Genomic DNA, 17,873 nt, shown 5'->3' on the forward strand with positions numbered 1-17,873 from the left:
CCAAGTTCTCAGCATGACGCTGGGACCGTACAGGACCCCTGGATCCTACAAGTAGTATCCAAGGGGTACAGATTGGAATGTCGAGAGGTTTCCCCCCTCGCAGGTTCCTGTAGTCTGCTGTACCAATGTCTCCCTCCGACAGGGAGGCAGTATTGAAAACAATTCACAAGCTGTATTCCCAGCAGGTGATAATAAATTTACCCCTCCGACAACAAGGAAAGGGGTATTACTCCACACTATATGGTGGTACTGAAGGCTAGGTGAGACCTATTCTAAATCTGAAAAATTTGAACACTTACAAGGGTTCAAATCCAGATGGAGTCACTCAGAGCAGTGATAGCAAAGAACAAGGGGACTATATGGTGTCCCGGGACATCAGGGATGCTTACCTCCATGTCCCAAAATTTGCCTTTTCTCACCAAGGGTACCTCAGGTTCGTGGTACAGAACTGTCACTATCAGTTTCAAGACGATGCCGTTGGATTGTCCAAGGCACCCCGGGTCCTTACCAAGGTAATGACCGAAAGGAGGATTCGTCTTCAAAGAAAATGGACGACCTCCTGATAAGAACAAGGTCCAGAGTACAGTTGGAGGTCGGAGTAGCACTATCTCAAGTAGTTCTACGACAGCACGGGTGGATTCTAAATATTCCAAAACCGCAGTTGTTCCGACGACACGTCTGCTGGTCCTAGGGATGATTCTGGACACAGTCCAGAAAAAGGTGTTTCTCCCAGAGGAGAAAGCCAGGGAGTTATCCGAGCTAATCGGGATCCTCCTAAAACCAGGAAAAGTGTCAGTGCATCATTGCACAAGAGTCCTGGTAAAAATGGTGGCTTATTACGAAGCGCTTCCATTCGGCAGATTTCACGCAAGAACTCTTCAGTGGGATCTGCTGGACAAATGGTCCGGATCGCATCTTCAGATGCATCAGCGGATAACCCTATATCCAAGGACAAGGGTGTCTCTCCTGTGGTGATTACAGAGTGCTCATCTTCTAGAGGGCCGCAGATTCGGCATTCAGGATTGGATGCTCGTGACCACGGAGGCCAGCCTGAGAGGCTGGGGAGCAGTCACACAAGGAGTGTGATCAAGTCTGGAGAATTCTCTCCACATAAATATACTGGAGCTAAGAGCAAATTTATAATGCTCTAAGCTTAGCAAGACCTCTGCTTCAAGGTCAGCCGGTATTGATCCAGTGGGATAACATCACGGCAGTCGCCCACGTAAACAGAAAGGGCGGCACAAGAAGCAGGAGGGCAGTGGCAAAACTGCAAGGATTTTTCGCTAGGCGGAAAATCATGTGATAGCACTGTCAGCAGTGTTCATTCCGGGAGTGGACGACTGGGAAGCAGACTTCCTCAGCAGGCACGACCTCCACCCGGGAGAGTGGGAACTTCATCGGGAAGTTTTCCGCATGATTGTGAACCGTTGGGAAAGACCAAAGGTGGACATGATGGCGTCCCGCCCGAACAAAAAAATGGGACAGGTATTGCGCCAGGTCACGAGACCTTCAGGCGATAGCTGTGGACGTCCTGGTAACACCGTGGGTGTAACAGTCGGTGTATGTGTTCCCTTCTCTGCTTCTCATAACCAAGGTATTGAGAATTATAAGACATAGAGGAGTAAGAACTATACTCGTGGCTCCGGATTGGCCAAGAGGGACTTGGTAACCGGAACTTCAAGAGATGCTCACAGAGGACTAATGGCCTCGGGAGCTAAGAAGGGATTTGCTTTCAGCAAGTACCATGTCTGTTCCAAGAGGAACCGTGGCATCGGCCTTTAAGAAAGGACCTGCTCCAGCAGGGACCTTGTCTGTTCCAAGACTTACCGCGACTGCGTTTGACGGCATGGCGGTTTGAACGCCGGATCCTAAGGGAAAAGGCATTCCGGAAGAGGTCATACCTACCCTGGTCAAAGCCAGGAAGGAGGTGACCGCACAACGTTATCACCACATGTGGTAAAAATATGTTGCGTGGGTGAGGCCAGGAAGGCCCCACGAAAAAATTTCAACTAGGTCGATTTCTTCACTTCCTGCAAACAGGAGTGTCTATGAGCCTCAAATTGGGGTCCATTAAGGTTCAAGTTTCGGCCCTATAGATTTTCTTCCAAAAAGAATTGGCTTCAGTTCCTGAAGTCCAGACGTTTGTCAAGGGAGTATTGCATATACAGCCCTTGTGTGCCTCCAGTGGCACCGTGGGATCTCAACGTAGTGTTGGGATTCCTCAAATCATATTGGTTTGAACCACTCAAATCTGTGGATTTGAAATATCTCACATGGAAAGTGACCATGCTGTTGGCCCTGGCCTCGGCCAGGCGATTGTCAAAATTGGCGGCTTTGTCTTACAAAAGCCCATATTTGATTTTCCATTCGGACAGGGCAGAACTGCGGACTCGTCCCCAGTTTCTTCCTAAGGTGGTGTCAGCGTTTCACCTGAAACAACCTATTGTGGTGCTTGCGGCTACTAGGGACTTGGAGGACTCCAAGTTGCTAGACGTTGTCAGGGCCCTGAAAATATATATATATATATAATTCCAGGACGGCTGGAGTCAGAAAGTCTGACTTGCTGTTTATATTGTAGGCACCCAAAAAGCTGGGTGCTCCTGCTTCTAAGCAGACTATTGCTCGTTGGATTTGTAGTACAATTCAGCTTGCACATTCTGTGGCAGGCCTGCCACAGCCAAAATCTGTAAATGCCCATTCCACAAGGAAGGTGGGCTCATCTTGGGCGGCTGCCCGAGGGGTCTCGGCTTTACAACTTTGCCGAGCAGCTACTTGGTCAGGGGCAAACACGTTTGCTAAATTCTACAAATTTGATACCCTGGCTGAGGAGGACCTGGAGTTCTCTCATTCGGTGCTGCAAAATCATCCGCACTCTCCCGCCCGTTTGGGAGCTTTGGTATAATCCCCATGGTCCTGACGGAGTCCCCAGCATCCACTAGGACGTTAGAGAAAATGAGATTTTACTTACCGATAAATCTATTTCTCATAGTCCGTAGTGGATGCTGGGCGCCCATCCCAAGTGCGGATTGTCTGCATTACTTGTACATAGTTATTGTTACAAAAAAATCGGGTTATTATTGTTGTGAGCCATCTTTTTTAGAGGCTACTTCATTGTTATCATACTGTTAACTGGGTTCAAATCACAAGTTGTACGGTGTGATTGGTGTGGCTGGTATGAGTCTTACCCGGGATTCAAGATCCTTCCTTATTGTGTACGCTCGTCCGGGCACAGTACCTTACTGAGGCTTGGAGGAGGGTCATAGGGGGAGGAGCCAGTACACACCATGTGATCCTAAAAGCTTGCTTTTGTGCCCTGTCTCCTGCGGAGCCGCTATTCCCCATGGTCCTGACGGAGTCCCCAGCATCCACTACGGACTATGAGAAATAGATTTATCGGTAAGTAAAATCTCATTATTCCATGCCACAATGCATTTTTTTTTTTTTTTTTTGCACAACTACAACCCATGCTGAATGAGGCCCAGATGTTGCAATAGGTGGGCCTCGGCAGGCGCGCTGCGGCGTAGACGGAGCCACAATTAGCGTGGCTCCATTTGTACATGACTACTGTTGCCGACCATGTATGTCAGTTTATGGCCTCTGGCTACCAATATTCTAAAGATGAATTGAGCAAGAAATCAGGGGAGAAAAAAGAAAACTCTTAAAGCATGACACCTCAAGCTGGTCCCATGGCCATTGCAGTGAGTTCAGCATAGTCCCATTAGCCACCACATTCGCCAGGTCTCAATCCAATAGAGACTTTTTTTGCATGTTTGTGGAATGGGAGATTCTTGTTATGAATGTATGGGACATATAGCTACAGCAACTGCGTGATGATATAGTTTAAACATGGTATTTTGGCGTAAATGTATGAAGCAGTGAAAAGAGTGGAGAAGTTGCTACGTCTAATTTTATGGAATGCACTTGATAAATGTTCCTTCAATGCTGATTGGTTGCCATGGGCAACGTCTCCACTGGTACACTCTTTTCACTGCTTCATACATCTCTCCCATAATCTTTAAAACGTATTTCCAGCGCTTAAAGCTTTTATCAAGCACTTTGTTGAATCCATTACTCCTTTCTGACTTTCCTCATTTTTGCATAGTTGTCAAATTGAAGGTATTAAGATCTATAATGATAACATAATTGTTCTCAGTAAGCAGCTGAATAATCCACAAAGCTTTTCTGAATATGTTCTATGGACAGATAAGCCAGCAGTAGAACATTTTGACAACATGGGTTCCATTATGTCTAGTATAAAGCAAAGACAGAGGGGTCTTTGCACAATAGAAATGACAACCACGGTTGTGGTAGCATTATGGTGTGGAGATACATTGCTGCTTTAGAACCTGGCCGATTTTTCCATAATTGAAGGAACCGTGAACTCTGGTTTGTAACAAATTTATTTTGCAAAATGCATCCATAAGCTTAAATGTATTTGAGTCCTTCAGAGAGACAATCACCCAAAAAAGGGGTTCAACCTCAGAATGGCTGAAAAGACGTAAATGTAAGTTTTAAGGTGGCATAATCAAAGTCCTTTCATATAACCAGCAAACATGTTGTGGTAGAACCTACAAACATGCTAGAACACATACCAGTGTTTCTGAATAAGAGCAGTACTGTGAGGAACAGTGGGCTAAAACTATTTTACTGTACTGTAATTTGAATTATGGGAAGCTTTTTGTTTGTAGCACAAATATGGTAGAACTAGCAATTAAGTGTTGCAAAATTTAATAATGTTGATATTGTCATTGTCAATATTCTGGCATGCGGAGCGGACATGCCTTGTGCTGGGCGTCCCCCCGTATGTTAGAGAAAAGGGTTGTAGTTGTGCGTTTTTTTGCACAACTACAACCCATGCTGAATTAGGCCCTTAGTTCCTACCTCTGCTCCCATGTCAACAGTTGATTTTATTCCACGGTTTTAGTGGTAGTCTGTTATTAGGCTTAGGGATTCTCACCTTGCCAATGGAAATCTGCTTGGTCGACAGGCCAACTGTCTACATCATGGCAAGTTTGACATTGTGAATGTCGAAGTTTGGCATGTCAACAGTCAGTACATGATAACATCCCGAATGCCGACATTTTGTGCCACTCCCTACAATACAACTGCCATGTTGGTAAAGGAGTTTTCTTACATTAACCAACTTTATTGAAACTTGGTTGTACTATTTTTGTTTTTGTTTTTTTTTGTTTTTTCCCCTAAAGGTGTGTACACATGGTGAGATTCTTGCTATGCCCGATTTTGACTATGTGATTGCCCTTGAACTCCCCCCAGAGCCCAGATAGCACAGATTTTGACTCTGTACTTGAGATTTTGTCTATATACAATTTTGCCTATACTTTGTACTAGATAGTACACTAGGTAGTCAAGATTGACTTGCCTGCACAGTATATCTAGCCTTGCGATACCGACCCTGCGGGAGTGCGCATCGGGATCGAATCAGTATCGCAAGCTGCCTAACACCGTGTGATTTCCACTAACTTTCCTCGCGATTTGTACGCACCTTTTAATCTCAAATATTTTGAGGAGGTTTTGGCTCTGTTCAACTGTTCACTATTACCTGAATTAGCTTTGATAGTGTTGCTAAACCAATTCTATTGTGACTGTGCACTTGTATTGTGCAGGTTTAAAAAGCATGTAGTAAATTCAAAAAGAAAATGAATATTCATAAAATGTGTGATTAACAGTAGCGAGAATGTATAAGAATGTGTATTAAAATGATGTAAGATTGATGAATGAATGTGGCAAGAAAATATGAAACTCTAGTTATTGATAATAAATAACACTTATACAGTAGATTACTGTTTTGTACATCTTTGTGAATCAAAGCATGTTCTGTTGATGAATTAACATCCTTGTAATATAATCCGTTACATTTAAGAATTCCTTGCATATATTTAATTTGTCCCCAGTTTTACTCCATATTAAGAGAGTGTAAAATCTGGCAAGGTATATTAGCATTTATTTTTAATCTAACCAAGATTGGTTAATTCATATGTAGTTTTAGATACAAACAGCGGTTTTTATAATTAAATTATTTTAATATTGCTTACACATTTAAGATAAATAAAATTCTTCTTAATATGTATTTTGTCATAAATGTAAATGTTTGCACACAGTTTTGTAACTGTTCTGAAGCTGTTTACCTTTCTGAAAAATAAGTTGTACCTTGGCATATCATCCTAAATAATTTTCTGAATATTTCTTTCTATGCAGCCTCAAATACTACAGTGTTCCATCAACACCCCAAGTTCCACAGACCACACCTCGGGAAAATTAGTAGCACATCGACATACAGAGGTCCAAAGTAAAGCTCAAGAGCATTTCCAACAAGTTTCATCATGCAGTCACAAGGGAGGTCCTGGAGTCCTCTCAAAAGTCCCCGAAAATGAACTCAGCGATCTCTTGAGCACACGGTTGAAGATAGTAAATGAACACCTTAAAAAAGACGAGCACGATAAAAGTTATGGACCTCTTGATGATAACAAAAATGTAACACAGCAAGGATGTACTGTTCTACCACATTTTCCAGTTGATACAAAAGCAGATGTCAAATCTAAAATAATTTCAAACTTATCTACCGCATCATTGCCTGTACAAATTCCCAGGCCAAAAACTTTACAGTTCCCAAAGTCAAAGATACAGAATACTATGGCACATAAAGGAGTTACCAAATCTGTTATCCCCTCAAACAGTTGCTCTTATTCTAAAGAGCATGAGATGTTGACAGCAACTACAAATACTTCCTTTGTCCAGTCACCATTAGACAATGACTGTTCTTCAGTTCAGCTATCAAAACAAGTTCATTCCGACTCTATCTCTTGCCGTGCAGATCCATTGTGTTCTATTAGTCAGTCCCAATCAGATATATCAATGGCAGTTTCAAAGCAATTGCTCCACAACATCTCACCATCTGCTGGTAACAGCAAATTGCCATCTGAAGGCTCTTTACCTACCCAGTCGCACAGCCTAGCGGCTGAACCCTCAAAACCAGTTAGTAGATTAATGCCGAAAGGTTCCATGCTCAAAGCACCAAGCAATCTTACGTCTAAACTTAAGAAACCAAATAGTTCTGCAGCTATTATACAGTCACCCAATGCTTCAAGTGAAACTCAAAGATCTCCTGTTAAAGCTTCGTTTTCTGTCATTCCCAGGCCACATACATCTAAAAAAGATATTCTGCAAGAAACTTTTGAAAGCTCAGTCCCAAAGAGACTATCACGTCTCCCACAACCAAAGACTCATTAAAAAAAATGTTTTTTTTAAATGAAAGCAATAGCACATATGATATGCATTAAATGTTTTTTTTTCTTTGTGTGGGGGACAAGAATTAAGACTTTTTATCATATTAATACTTTAATGCATACCACTTAGTGTTGTTGTATTTGTTAACAATAGGAACATAAAAAGGAGTGACTTTATGATTTATTTTTATTTTTCTCCCTATATGTAAACATTACCTTGGTTTCAATCCTGCCTGGGTATTTTGTGAAGTCATGTTGCCTCCTGTTAAATAACTATTTTACCTAGTTGCTGTCCCTTTTATATTAAATTCCTCATAATGTACATCTACATAAATCTGCTTTTGCTAACTACCATTTTCTGTAATTAAATTCAATTACCTGATTTAATTCTAAAATATTGACAGCTTTTTAAATCATTATTGCTAACCATGCAACAGTTAAAACCTTGCCTGCAGATTTCAGCAACCATTATTCAGTTGTATTGTAACTACAAAATGGCAACACTTATCTGCACTATGGAATAATAGTGGCTGTATTTCATATATTTATAAGTAATTTATAGTTTACTGACCATTGTACAGTGTCCATTTCCTTTTTAAAGTGCTATGCAAGTCTATAATTTATTTAATTATTTGAGAATATATAGTGTATTTATTGCATTAAGACATTACTTTGCACCTTGCCAACCATATACTGTACATTGTTTATACCCTTGAATAATGAAATAGATCCACTCTTAGAAAAAAATATACTGTATAAACAAACAACCTCTTACAAAAAAAAAAAAAAGATACAATCAAGTGGATTACTTTTAACCCAAGAATTGGTAAATGAACAAGATTGCATACAATAAATATAAAATTAGGTAATCTGGTAAAATCAGGTAATCTCTGCCATTTTTATTGAGTATATGGGCAGAAAACATGGCACTATTGCAAGAACATTTGCTATGTTAACTTAAATTATTTAAAAAAATGCAGATTGCACAAATTTTAATTTATATTTTCTGCAGTTTATGGGTTAGTAATACTATTTGAATCATGCAAATCTGCAATTATACCACAATGGCTATCAACAATCTGTAAAATGAGTATTGATAGACTGGTGGGAAAACTTGAACACAAAACTGAATAATACAGATTTTTTTCAATATCCAAGAATATAGATGTATTTAATTCAAATACATAGAAATTCTTTATTTCTTAATGCATAACAAACTGTATATGCCAACAGTGGCAAGGTACCTGTAGCACGAGCAAGTGACTATACCACAGAAGTGACTGATTTAAGAAAGTTAGGGTGTGCAATAACAAACAAGCACATTGAACAAGAAATGTGTATGATGTGCTCAAGTGACCGCAAAACCTGACTTTAGTACTTGAATTGCGCAAGTGTTTCATAGTTAATAGTACTGTATGTGTAATATATCTTGCCTTACTGGATTATAGCTGTACTAACGGTTACTACGTTTGTTACAAATCAATTGGGGCCACTTTGTCATTACGAAGCAGTACCGGCACAAACCCTGGGGTCACCCTTAGCAGCACCTAATTGCTACGTACCTTGGAAGCCGCATTCTCAGTTCTGTAAACTTCAGAGTGTAGCATTTGGCTGTCAAATCAGAGCCAGCTGCCAGACCCCCAGTGTAACACTGACATGGATAAGCAGCTACCAGCAGTTGCACATGTAAGCAGCTCCTGGTTTTTACTCCTTCAGGTCAGCTTGGTGCTCCACGTAAAAGCACTGCGTGTGCTTTAGAATTACTGTATGAGTTAGATTATGTCAATTACTGCTTTAGTTGCCTCTTTAGGAAGTTGCTGAGGTTAGCCTAAATTGTTGCACTTATTCAGAATGAAGGAGAGTACAGTGTTTTGCTTTGGTTATATGCACTACTAGTAAGGGGCAGTAAGAGAGTAAATACAATCCACAGGCCTTAAGTTCTTTTTACGTGCGTGCATATGAGCAACTAGTACTTGTGATGTCACTTTACATTAACATTTTTTAAAGCTATGCATATCTAACCAAATGCAAGGTAACAAAGTAAATGATTAAAATACATTAACGTAAAGACAATACTTTTATTACTACACAGGATAGGGTTTATTTATATTAAAGATTGGTTTTATCTGGTAGCACAAGAGCCATAATACTGATGCTGTGATTGTTCTGATACTGTAGTGATACTTATGACATCTTCCTTAAAGCAGTGCATGACTTCTCTGTCTGCTTTCTATAGGTGTTACAGTAGTTGCAGTTTAGCTACAGAATTTGGCCCAACAACACTTGCACACTTTTTATTTTACTGCTAAATGATCACTATAAATTTGGGGCACCTGGTGTCGTAAGTATTGTATTTCTTAATGTAGGTTAAAATCAGCAAACGTTTCCTAATTTTCCATTCGAGAGGAAAAAAAAGTTCCTTAAAGCTATATTTAGCCAGTACTAATTACATCCCTGTTAATTATAGATCATCATATTCACACTTTATTGAAAACAATGGATTTGATCCGTTATTGATTTAATGAAAATCAGTGTATTACATTTACACTATACTGTTTTCAGAAAGGAAGAATAATTGGCAACAGTTGTAGTTAATCTCTTTTAATACAGAATACACAGAATAATTACATACTATACACCGGTTAGTTTTGTCTTCAGACTCTATCCCATAAATGTGTCTTATGAATTCTCACTTTCTTCATTTGTACATACTGTAGCTTGGCTTGGTACTTTATATTAGTCTGTGCTTTAAACATATGTATGCTTGGTGTAATACAGTCTTAGGGGATGGAACCAAACATTATTTTTGGAGTATGCTTTGTCTGTGACAAATTTAAACAAATCATAATATATATTGTATAAATAATGAAAACATTAACAATATTTAAGTACATATAACTAAACTGATGTAACTTGGCTGGGAGGGGCAGTTGGAACTCCACCATTTCTGTAAGATCAATTAATTATTACATATTTCTATTGTAGATTTCAATTCTAAAATATAGTGAAAGCCTACAGTGTGAGATTTTTTTTTATACTATTTGCAGCTACTGTATGATTAAACCCTTAAAAGGTACAATTTATAATGAAAATTGTTGCCTTAATACCTAGATAATAATTCTTATTACAGAACTGACATCTGATTTAAAAAAAAAAAGAAAAAAACAGGGAAGGGTTGTGAAATGTTAAATGCGGGCATTACATTTCTTGTCATAGTGTGAAATCACAGTAGTTTATTGGTCAAGCACCCAAACATGGCTTAAGTCATGACATCTCTAACCATAATATTGATGTTTTTTTCAGAGTATTGTTGAGCAGTGAAAAAGACAGAACTGTCACATAATCTATTAATTCCTTCTAGCCTAAGGAGACCCTTCCAGTTTAGGGAATGGTGGCCACCATCCATACCGAAGTATTTATTTTGACGGTATATAGAACTTGATAGGAACAAAGCATTCCTGGTTAGAATGTTAGCCAGTCCCCTTTGGCCAGATATGCCTTCCTACCCACCCATCCAGTTATAATAAATACTGGAATGTGGTTGTAGGCTTCATGCCATTTAATCAGCAGTAATTTTAAATTGACTTATGTGACAGAGAGAGGTGATATGTTGTCCTCAAAGTGTTGTGGGATTAGTCACAGTTTCTGCAGTGCCCATGGTTTGGAAGAAGGAAAGATCCAGTTTGATTCCGATGTACTGTATGTAGTGCACAGTAAGCAGAGGCTTTGGCAGGACTAAATATTAAATATAGTGGGCATAAGTAAAAAGAATCATTGCGGTCCATTCATTTACCTCTACTGTAGTATACACATTTAATAATTATCTGTCCTTGTAAGAATTGCATGCTATTTTAGCCTGTTTTCAAATATAACAGCCTTTGTAACACTCGTCACACTGGTAGTGGTTACTTACTACAGTCATACATTTTATGGGGCCAATTCATTTGTTTTGTGGGCGCCCAAACGTATTTGCCGCCCATCGGGGCTATTTAGTTCTTGCCCTCTGTGGGCGCGCGTCTAAAGTTCGAGTTAGAGCACCCAAACTACCGTTTGAGTGCCCAAACTTCAGATATAACCCACATTTCAGCTCGTGCCTCAGAAGGCAGCAAGCTCAAATGTGTCTCCCCAGCTGCATGAGCGCCCAAACGGAGCAACAATTGAATTGCTCTTGTTGGTGCCATCTAGCTGGAGAGACCAACAATTGAATTGGCCCATATATGTTTGAAATTACTGGAGATTTGTGCCTTCATTTAGTTGACCTTCCCATAGGCTTTTATCTTGAACTTTCAGGCACTGTTGCTCTTGTAAGTTGAAAGTTTGCAGTCTGCTGCCTTTCGCTTATATATTGTCCAATGTGACCCAGCTCCAACAAGTGTTTATAGGATGTTGACACAGAAGTATTCGATTATTTGGCTTTTTTCCACCCATTACAGGCCACTCAAGAAGCTACTGACATCATTTTAAACTCTCTTGTGTAATATTTTGTGCAATATTTTTAGAAAGGCAAAACAAAGTATGAACTACTGTACTTTCTGTGTGTATAGAAGAAGGACTAATTAAGGTGATGATAAAAAGGAAACAATATGCACTTTAAATGAGCTTAACTGCTTGGAGTTGTGCCTACATTATCAATTTGCCTCCTATTGTTTGGCTTTCTTTCCATGTAAAATAATATTAAAAATGTTCTTGTTTTATAATTGCTGTGTCTAAATTATCTTTAAGTAAAAATAAATACCACACATCTTTGTACCATGTTTGTCTTTCTGGTATAATTTGAGTTCTATTTTCTTGGATGTATGACTCCCCCATATGTATATATGTATATACAGTATATAAAATGTGAAAGCCCTCACTCGCTTACTGACTCATCACTGGTTCTCTTACTTCCCGATATGTTAGGAAGCTGAAATTTAACATAGGTATTCTGCAGGTGGGAAATAGGAAAACTCTATAAATAGAATTGTAATGAACTTCCCCTAAGATGATGAAAAGTGGGTTGACTTAATGATGTCATTACCAATGCGTGGCTTGCACTCAAACTGACAATCAGATCAAAATTTGGATTGCACCTCCAGTGTGTCAAATTTAATAAACTACAAAAATGGTCCTGTCACCTTTTACCATGTCAGCTACGGGTAATCCTCTGGTAACGCCAAAAAACAATGGATTATTATTTACTTACATTGAGACGTCTGAAATTTATAGCTCTTTAGATTTACCAAATTATTAACACTCATTTATATCAAGCACAGAGCAAGGCTGCCCACTATGCGCAGATGGCCAAAAATCAGCCATTTGTGAAATCTGTATATAGCGTCCACCCTGGACCCCATAGGTGTAATTATATTATCTCTTACGTCCTAGAGGATGCTGGGGTCCACATTAGTTCCATGGGGTATAGACGGGTCCACTAGGAGCTACTGGCACGTTAAGAGTTTGAGAGTGTGGGCTAGCTCCTCCCTCTATGCCCCTCCTACCAGACTCTGTTTAGAAAATGTGCCCGGAGGAGCCGGTCACAGCTAGGGGAGCTCCATAGGAGTTCTTTTAGTTTTTAGGTTTTTTTGTGAGTTTAGGCACAGGGAGGCTGCTGGCAACAGCCTCCCTGCTTCGAGGGACTAAGGGGGGGGGGGGGGGGAGTAGTGTCGGCCCTGAGGGGTCTGAGCCACAGTCTCCCCTGACAGGACACTGAGCTCCTGAGGGAATCGAACATTCGCTACTACAGGGGATCGTTCACCCCAGCAGCATGCCGCCACACCCTTACAGAGCCAGAAGACTTTAGTGGCGAGTTAGTTACCGGCCCCCATGGCAAACGGGGAGCCGGTGTGAAGATGGCGGCAACAGGGTAGGGAGCGTAGTACTAATTGCACTCCGGGGCTCAGTGGTACATGGTGCGGCGCTATGAGGGTCGCCCTGAGCCAGCGCCTACACCCTACACTGTCTAGCAAGCCTGTCAGGGTCCCAGGATCATTGCCAGCACAATTCCTGAGGCCAGTATAAACTACAGGAGAGCGGGAAGCAGCGCCATGAAAGGGGGCTGAGCTTCTCAGAGCGGACCCAGCAGCGTTCAGCGCCATTTTCCTGCCTGCAGAAGCGCTGACAGGGAGAGCTATCTTGTACGGTACCAGGTGGTTGTAGAAGGGAGGGGCGGCTGTGTAAAGTCTGTGTAGTGTATTAAGGTACACAGACAGCGCTGGTTGTTTCATTAGTTCTACCTTAAAAAGCGCTGTGTGTGGGTTTGCTCCAATCTCTATCTCTCTGTGGCATACTTGGGGGGAAACTGTGTCTGACATTTCCCTGTGTTTGGGTGTTTACTATCTCACATAGCCATGTCTAGGGACTCTGTGTCATGCTGCAGAAGATGTTTCCTCTCAGGAGGGATCCATTCCATGTACACAGGATTGTAATGCTTTGTCTCAGATCCCTATTGTTGAACCTGAGTGGTTAACCTCTATCAAAGGAATGATCTCTACTAGGGTAGCTAATACTGAGACTGAAACTCAGGTGTTGAAGAAGTCTATGGCAGTTTGGTCAGGCTCTGTCCCTATTCCTGCAAAATCCCTTAGCATGTTCCCACAAACGTGCACTTGCCCAAATTATGCAAGATGACATGGATACCGATTCTGATACTACAGACGGTGATGGGGACGTGCTGAGGGGTCCGGTATCCCTTGCAAAGGGGGTGCAGCTCATGATTGAGGCCATTAGAGATGAGTTAAACATTAATGACAGTACACCTGAGTAGGTTGAGGAGGCTTACTTCACTGATAATAAGAAAGCCCCGCCCTCCTTTCCCACATCTACAGAATTAAACGCTATATTTGAAAATTCCTGGGAAAACCCAGAGAAAAAATTCCAGATCCCAAAAAGGGTTCTGGTTGCTTTTCCCTTCCCTGAGGAAGATAGGAAAAAATGGGAAAACCCACCAATTGCTGACGCATCTGTCTCCAGACTGTCTAATAAGGTGGTTTTACCTGTCCCTGGTTCTACCGCGTTGAAACAAACAGCTGATTGTAAGATTGACACTACGCTCAAATCTATATACACTGCTTCAGGAGTGGCCTTAAGGCCCACTATTGCCTGTGCATGGATTTCTAAAGCCATAGTAAAGTGGTCAGGCACATTACTAGAGGATTTGGATGCAATGGATAGAAGTGACATTGAATTGGTTTTACGTAACATACAGGATTCTGCGGGGTTCATAGTGGAATCCATGAAAGACCTGGGTACAATGACTGCACGGATATCCTCCATGTTGGAATCAGCTCGCAGAGGACTCTGGCTACGTCAATTGTCTGCAGACGCGGAATCCAGGAGAAGTGTGGAGAACCTACCATACACAGGTCAGGCTCTATTTGGGGAAGTGTTGGATGCGTGAATTTCCACGGCAACCACGGGTAAGTCACCTTTCCTTCCCTCTGCTACTCCTTCTGTGAAGAAACCGTTTTCTTCAGCTGTGCAGCAGTCCTTTCGGGCCACTAAGACAAAAATGCCCAAGCCTTCTACTTTCTTTAGAGGTGGTCAGGCAAAATCCAAAAAGCCTGCACCCTCAGGCTCCTAGGACCAGAGACCTGCTTTTGGTTACTCAAAATCCTCAGCATGACGGTGGACCTCAAAGCCTGGAGGACGGGCTGGTGGGTGCGAGACTCGGACGTTTCAGCCACATCTGGGTGTCATCCGGTCTGGATCCCAGGGTACAGGATACTGTGTCCATGGGGTACAGACTGGAGTTGCAAGAACTCCCGCCTCACTGATTCTTAAAATCAGGGTAGCCAGCTTTGCTGAAAGACAGGGCTATCCTAGAGGAAGCCATCCTAAAATTGGAAAAAAAATCACAGGTCATTGTCCCAGTTCCACCTCATATGCAAAACAAGGGTTATTATTCAAACCTTTTCGTGGTACCGAAACCGGATGGTTCTTACAGACCAATTTTGAATTTTAAATTGTTGAACTCTTACCTGAGGGTGTTCAAATTCAAACCACAAAGAACACAGGGGATGAGACCAACCCCCGTGAAAAAATAGTGCGCTGTCTGCACCAAAGAGACAGATATTAATCACCATTAAATTATTCTCAAAATAACATTATTTATTTGTTAAAATAATTCCTTGGATAGCTATCACATGTATATACTTCATCAATACATAATAGATGTAGCAATTGCATAACACATAATAACGAAAAAAATCTAAAAAGGACTAATAAAAATACAATCAGTACTGAGAATTAGCGAGGCTAATACTTGCATCCAATGAAAAACAGCTGTTTTTCCCGCGAACCGGCGCAGGATTTACAAATTGCCGACGGGTATTTAAATGGCATGTATGAAGCTCAGTCATTCGAACTGAGGAAGCCGCCGAGGTGTTGTTTTAGGCGGAGTAACGCGTTTTCACTGTGACTGAGCCAGGGAACGGTCACCTCCAACCAGTGACGGTACGCTAGTTACATCTGTCACAGAATCATCACCGGGGCCGACAAGACCACTCAAAAATCATCAGAGTGTGTCTGAGTGCTGCAGGAGTCCCCAGTGTTATGATCCATCTCCAGAGAATCTGCATTAATGAATAAGCACCAGCAGAGGGAGGCAATCTAAGGGATCAGTGGAATTTACTCTGAGGTGGAGGTGACGCAACGGATTAAATCCATATGGTAATCACCTATTTCAATATATCAGTGTGTGCACACATTATCTAAACCATCACATAAAGTTGAGACTCATGAACACGTATGGAGTTTGAAGATTGACCAGTCTGGTTTAAACTAGTCCAGAGGACACTATAAATTACTGGCGATTATAGCCCAGTGGACATTTTAATTAAACAGCTGTTTTTCATTGGATGCAAGTATTAGCCTCGCTAATTCTCAGTACCGATTGTATTTTTATTAGTCCTTTTTAGATTTTTTTTCGTTATTATGTGTTATGCAATTGCTACATCTAATATGTATTGATGAAGTATATACATGTGATAGCTATCCAAGAAATTATTTTAACAAATAAATAATGTTATTTTGAGAATAATTTAATGGTGATTAATATCTGTCTCTTTGATTGGTGCAGACCGTGCACTATTTTTTCACGGGGGTTGGTCTCATCCCCTGTATTCTTTGTGGTTTGTTTTTTGTAAGGGGTACAATTACCCTTATAAATAGGGGCAGCAGCCTGCACCATCATTTAATCTCCTTCTCCTGCTGGTCACTGGCGCCTGGAAGTGTGTATATTTCTCCCTACACAATTAGTGTGGGGATAATTGTGCATACATACGTAGGTATTATTTGGGAAATTTTGAGTAATTGTAATTCAGGCAGCAGGTGACACAGAATCATTTACTATGACAGCACTTAAATGTATAGTAGAGCGTTTGGAAAGACGAAATTTGTATTTAAAAGGGTCAGATGAAATGCAACTGACGAAAAGAGATGAGAGTTCAGAGGATATGCATGGCCTTTTTAATAAATTAGAAAATCTATGCCTAGAAGAAACTAGGCATTGGTGGGACCAGGTGTCATTACAAAAATATTTGGATCAAGGTTTTGTCCTTAGGATTCTCAAAACTTCCATCTTTAAAGAAAACAAGCAGTTTACGGAAGAGTGGATTACGATATTAGACAACTGTTCCAAAAATCTTATAAAACTGCTGGTCAGATATAGGGAAGATAAGGTTAAGGAGATACAGAGGGATATAGAAAAAACACAAGAGTTGTTGAAACCGTTTTCGGGGGATAAAGGTTTTAATGAGAGAGATTATAAAGTAAATCGTAAAGTGGAAGAGTTTGAGAAGTCCCTGATCTCTAGGAAAAATAATAAAATGAATCGTGATAGATTAGATTATCAAAAAGGGGAGGTACATAGATATAATAGAAGGAAGGATAATACACCAAACTACTATTCAATGGATAAGGAAGTGGGAGGCATGAATAGGAGGTCACAGAATTCCCAATTTAGATCCCGTAACTACAAGGGACCACAAACCCCGACAGAATATAGGGAACCTAGGAGATTTAGGGACCAAAATGTTGAGAAATTTGAATCCATTCCCCTAAAAAATAAATATGAACCTTTAATACAGTTTAGTAGGCAAAGATCCCCAGCCCCCAAACAAAAGTGGATGAGGAGGGAATCGGATAGAAATGAGTGGGTAGATTTAGGAGATGAAAATTACCAGTCACCTTATAATCGTGGTAATAGTAATTTTTTGGAGGACAGCCACAGATTCCAAAATCGCCCCCACAGAAAATACGAAGGGACAGGGTGGTCAGTCAAAAGGCAAAGAGAACAAGACCCAGAGGAAAGAGAGGGGGAAGGATTAAGTCAAGGAAAAAGTATGAAACTAAAATAAGAGGAAAAGGGGTGTTCAATCTGTCCTCTAAGAAATTGAGCAATGACCAATTACGATTGTTAGAGAAGGGATTGAATTTTGCGCCGGCCCAAAAACCTAATCTCTTTGAGTTATTTGTCGACCTTAATAGTTATATCAGGACCCTAAGTAGGAAGCGTTATTTTGCCCTTAAAAATATGAAAAAGAAAGATAATGAAGGCATGCCTATCATACTGGATCAGAATGATCGAGAGATGTTAGACATGCTGGAATCCTTGGCATCAGAATCTGAGAGTAATTCTTATGGAGAAAAATA

General features: G+C 40.8%; 1 protein-coding gene across 6 annotated transcripts in view; it reads left to right on the forward strand.

Moving 5' to 3' along the window:
- The window catches only part of CCSER2 (coiled-coil serine rich protein 2), a 377,220-nt gene extending 365,224 nt beyond the window's left edge, over positions 1-11,996 (forward strand). For 4 of the 6 annotated variants that reach the window (XM_063958809.1, XM_063958813.1, XM_063958810.1 and 1 more), the window contains one exon: positions 6,217-11,996. In XM_063958809.1, the coding sequence (XP_063814879.1) occupies positions 6,217-7,248 (1,032 nt within the window). In that variant the 3' untranslated portion in view covers positions 7,249-11,996. The remainder of the gene's footprint in view (positions 1-6,216) is intronic. The other 2 variants (XM_063958811.1, XM_063958812.1) reach the window with 2 other exon arrangements.
- Positions 11,997-17,873: the final 5,877 nt, after the last annotated feature.

Source organism: Pseudophryne corroboree, chromosome 3, assembly GCF_028390025.1.
Source record: "Pseudophryne corroboree isolate aPseCor3 chromosome 3, aPseCor3.hap2, whole genome shotgun sequence".
Lineage (NCBI taxonomy): Eukaryota > Metazoa > Chordata > Amphibia > Anura > Myobatrachidae > Pseudophryne > Pseudophryne corroboree.